Source organism: Mastomys coucha, unplaced genomic scaffold (genome assembly GCF_008632895.1).
Source record: "Mastomys coucha isolate ucsf_1 unplaced genomic scaffold, UCSF_Mcou_1 pScaffold12, whole genome shotgun sequence".
Lineage (NCBI taxonomy): Eukaryota > Metazoa > Chordata > Mammalia > Rodentia > Muridae > Mastomys > Mastomys coucha.
The window spans coordinates 73,088,720-73,093,954 of NW_022196894.1; the positions used below are offsets into that span (position 1 = coordinate 73,088,720).

Here is a 5,235-nt window from a genome sequence, read left to right on the forward strand (position 1 = left end):
CATGCTCTCTCACCTGAAACAAAAGTTGACCATGAGAGAACGTTAAGCTTTCTAGGGACCTTGCAAAATCTTGGGCATATTGGAGTTGCTCTTTAATACTTAAAGTGAACTGAAGATGGATTTAAACACATGCACAACCTGCTAACCAAAATTATAGTTAACAGACTCAGGAAAGTTTAATCTTCCACATATCTGTTGAAACCTTACTATGTTAGAAAGCTAAGCAAAGAAGTAAAATAGAAGGCCTAAATTTTGGCATTAGATAACAATTTTATAAAACCATTTGGCAATTAAGAAAATATGCACAAAATTCTAAATGGTGAAATTTTGACAGATATAGTACCTGGAGAAATTTCATGTTAAAATTCCCAAATATAGTTGGAAGAGGAGAAAGTCCCTAAATTTCTTTTCAAAGTACAAAGATTTCTAAAGATGAACTTGTATTGGTGTCTTTAACATTCATCTGGCATTTAAGACAGATAATGCCTTTACTGTCACAGTGGTAGTAAGACATCTAGGATTTTAGCAGTGGAAATTGGCATGTGTCTTCATAGGACACATTTTCTTATCTATGTATCTCTGGTTAAGGTAATTGATTTTTAAATGTATGTAATGTTTAGTGTGCCTTTGACACTTCATTTATGAGGTTAGATAAGACTTGATCTCTCATGGAGTTAGAACAAGTGTTAAATAGAGTAGAAAATTTGAGTAGAGCAACTGTTATATAATAAATTGATAATAAAAACAGGCAGCAAAAAATAAACATGTCAGATAAACACAAGAAAAAATATGTCTTATAATCATTTGAGCATTTATAGATCATATAAACAGTATAGATGAAAGCTTATTAGGTCTACATATGGAATATGCTTACACATCTCGAAAGTAACTGTTAGCATTGAGCACTAGTGCTTAAACAGTAAAAATAAAACTCAAAAGGAAAGTATGGTGTATAAAACAAGGCTATTTTTAACTAATCTAAATGTAGAATTCTTAGCCACTACTCATCAAGTTTCATTTTTAATTGGAAATTACCAGTACATCAGATAGAGTTCAGGAGCATACTAAACTTGTAAGTTTATTAACCTTTTAGTTTACACAGTTACCTATTTTATAATATGTCTTCAGATATTTGTGGGTACCCAACCTGGAAGATCTTTTGTTTGTGACTCTAAGTCTTTGCTTTTAATGCTTAAGAACATATTTGAGTGACATTCTTCTTATATATAAACTACTTGGATCAAATAATCTTTAGCAAAATAGAGAAACAGAAATGTGGAAGAAAACCACATCACAAATGACAAAGTGAGACGTGGCAAAACTATAATTTGATTTCAAAATTTAACTTATTAGTATGTTTATTGATAAGTACTATACTCATAGGAAAATAATATATTACTTTGTATGTATTATTCTATAAAATCTATTAGTGCACATTAGATTTATAAATATTTTTAATATAACAACTATAGAATCTATTAGAAAATACAAATAGAAAAGTCTATTGTTATAATTTTATTTTCAGATATTATATACAAAACAAAAATTGTTCAGACTGTACACATATGTCTGGCTACTATATGAATTTTAATACATGTGTAAAGTCCGTAAATGTTTAAATCAAACATGTCTCTTCCCTTCTCAAACATTTATCAAGTTACTTCTTTCTGTGTGTGTACGTGTATGTGTGTATGTACTCTTGCACATGTAAGTGGCTGTCAGGTGTCTGTACATGTATGTACATATGTTTGTGAAAGCCACTGGACAACCTCAGGTGTTATTCCTTCTCAGACTCTGTCTGCCTTGGTCTTTGAAACAGTGGTTCTCAGTGGTTCTTACTAGTTGAGTCTTGCTGGCTAGGCTAGGCCTGCAGGGCCATAATGCTTCAGGTCTAGGCCTGTATCTGCCTCCCCAGTGCAGGGTTAAGTGGCACGTAACAACACACTGCATTTTTACAAAGGTTCTGATGAAATGCTGTATGTCATCCTGCTTGCATGGAAAGCAATTTATATACTGAGCCACACCCTTACCCTCAACTTAGCATTTATTAGAAGATGCTACATTTTAACTGCATATTGTCATCTAATTATTCAATAGCATCCCAGAAATTCTTACTCCCATATAATTCAGTGCTCATTGGTGTTCTATTTAAACAAAAAGCTTGTTCATTTTTATTTAAGGTGATATTAGATATAATAGGTTTCTCCTGTGTGTGGTGCAAGAGGATTAAACCTATAGACAGAGAAGGTGCTAGATCATGCAGCTATATCCAAAACCCTTAGTTTATAGTTTTAAAATGCAGCATATGGTAAGTCACAATAAAACCAAGGAAATCCCCTTCATACCTGTGAGAGCACAGCACAAAGGAAGAATGCCTGTGGGTCAGGATAGGAAAAGTATCATCCGATAGATAATCAGTATAAACAGGAACATCCTGTATTTCACGACAGTTTCTTGCTATCTCTAGTGTGTCTTTCTAGACAGATGTCACACACCTTTCTTAGAGGTGGAGGAATTTGTAGTGCTCCAAATAGCTATCTGGGTAAGAATCAGAATATAATGTGTTCTCACCATTCCCTATGGATTATACCCTTATTCAGGAAATATACAAAAGTTTCCTATTGAAAAATAAATATGAATTAGAAGGAGTTGTTTCTAAGACATAATTATAGTAATTGGAAGGCTATTAGTTTCACAACAAAAAATTAAATCGTTATGTGTCTGCAGTGTAGCTATGTCTTGTGGTATATTTTATTCTCAGGTGCATCGAGTATGTTTTTATTTTATATATGAAGACATCAATAAGTTGTGTACTCTAGTAATTACTGTTATTAAGCCCATTGCAAATAAGGAAAGAACATTTTGAAAACAGTTTAGTGAAATGATATACTGATAATATAATGTACAATACAGTCCTTATGAAATAGTCAAATATCATTTTTGAAATATTTTGATGAAAGCTACTTTTTATCTTAATTTTTGTAATATCTCCCAAAAATATAGTCAACTGAATATTTTTATTTAATCATGGGTATTTTACATAAAAACAATTGTATGATACTGGAGATACACCTCAGTTGGGATTTTTTGTTGTTGTTTTGACTTTTTTATTAGATGTTTTCTTTATTTACAATTTCTCCTTTCCCAGGTTCCCCTCCAATAGAAAAAAGAAAAATGAAATAAAATAAAATAAAACTAAAACAATCCCCTGTTCCCTCCTCCGTTCCCCTGCTCACCACCCCACCCTCTCCCACCAAAGAGTACACATTTGGGGAAAGGGGCTCATGGCTCCAGCAGCATGTGTATATAGCAGAGGATGGCGAAGTCAGTCATCAATGGGAGGAGAGGCCCTTGGCCCTGTGAAGGTTCTATGCCCCAGTGTAGGGGAATGACAGCTCAGCTGTTAAAGACTAGGCTCACAACCAAATATAATCATATGAAGAAATATAAATGATACTTTGAAAAACCTTTTTTGTATATTTTGGGACGTGTTACTGTGAATTTTTATTTTAGTAATAAAAAAGTGAAAGTGCAATATATTTTTGTACCATATGTTTATAAGATGCTTGACTGACCTCTGTTGATTTTTTGCATTAGAAAAAGAAATGCTGAAAATCATCTAGTTTTAGTTTCCTATCCTTGGAAATAATTTCGTTTCCTTTTACTTCAGATCTTTTGGAAAAGGTTTTAACCCATTGAGGACGGTTTCATGCTCCCTCAGTTCAGAAGGAAAATCAGCCCCCAAATTCTCTCTCTCCAATGAGAAACAAAAGCTGATGACAAAGGATGCACTCCTTAAAAACAAAGAATCAACTAGTATTTATCTCACAAACAAAAGGATTGAATTTATTTGGGAAACCTTAGGAATGAATAAATAGGACAGAAATTTTCTGACATCATAATTTCATACTCAAGAAATTAATGTTACTAGTAAAACCAGTTTAGACTTCTATAAAAAATGTAAACTTGGCTTTTTCTATATTATTTTTAATGTCAGTTGTTATCAAGAGAAAGAATAAAAGAACATAATATATAAGACTGGCTTATTAAATTTACTAATATATAAATTTTGTGTCTTCTCAAAATAGAACACAATTCTCTTTAGTGTAAATGTAAAAATGCATATCTACAACAGGATATCATAGCTTAACATTCAAATTGCAAAAAGAATTTTAAAAAACTAACCTAAAATTTCTCTATTTTATACTCTTCTTACTGTTATGTATTTTAAATATCTACAATTTAACAGATAAAATAATTCCTTCAGTACACTGGTAAGACATTGAACAACCAAGGAATGAAAACTATGCTACCCTGTTAAGTAGAGGCCACGAAACAGAGTTCCATAAAATTATCTTAACCCAACCTTAGCTACCAACATAATTGTGAAGACCACAATTGCCCATCAGTATACAAATTCTTCCACAGGTATTTTCATGCACTCAGCCCTCTACTTAAATTAATTTAGAAGTGACAGATAAAATGTCATGTAAGTAGTGAGGGTAATGGTGTAGGCTCTGTGTGTGTGTGTGTGTGTGTGTGTGTGTGTGTGTGTGTGTGGTGTGTGTGTGTGTGCTTATGTGTGTGTGTTATGTTGTGTGTAAGATGTGTGTCACTGTGTGTATGTATATTTGAATGTGTTGTGTGTTTGAGTGAGTTTGTGAATGTATGTGCTTGTGTGTGTATATATACATGGTATATGTGTGTATGTGTGAGAGGTATGCATATAGTGTATGTGCTTGTGTGTGTGTGTGTGTGTGTGTGTGTTGTGTTGCTTTCTAGTAAAATGTTTTGATTTGTTTTATTCTGTTAGAAAATAAACTTACCTTGGGTTTTTGGTGTTTCTCCTTCTCTGAAGCATTGGATGGCTTCCTCTTTAGCATTTTGAATTCAGGCCACCTCTAGTGAATACAGTTTCTGCTGTTACAGAGACAACTGAGAGCAGGCACAGTTGCTGTCCGTGACACACAGCATCTGATAGCACTGAGGAAGTGTCTGATGTGACACTTCCTCCTCCACTCAGGATGTGACCTCAGTGTCTGCTTGGGTGAAGGTTTCTTTCTTTTTTTTTTTTCCTTTCCTTCCTTACCGTAATTATTTGGTAACTCTGTACTGTATTCTCGGTGCTGTATTCTATGATATAATTCCTACCTCACACCTTTAACATGGCTATGGTAATTACTAAGGGTAATTACTAATTAATAAATATTGAAAAACAATACTTATTTTCTCAGT

The 5,235-nt window shown here is 33.2% G+C and overlaps 1 protein-coding gene across 1 annotated transcript in view; it reads right to left on the minus strand.

The window, feature by feature from the left end:
- Positions 1 to 5,004, minus strand: part of Samsn1 (SAM domain, SH3 domain and nuclear localization signals 1) — a 55,951-nt gene extending 50,947 nt beyond the window's left edge. Inside the window, exon 1 of the mRNA XM_031364265.1 lies at positions 4,827 to 5,004. Coding sequence (XP_031220125.1) covers positions 4,827 to 4,883 — 57 coding nt within the window. The 5' untranslated portion in view covers positions 4,884 to 5,004. The remainder of the gene's footprint in view (positions 1 to 4,826) is intronic.
- Between the last annotated feature and the right edge of the window lie 231 nt (positions 5,005 to 5,235).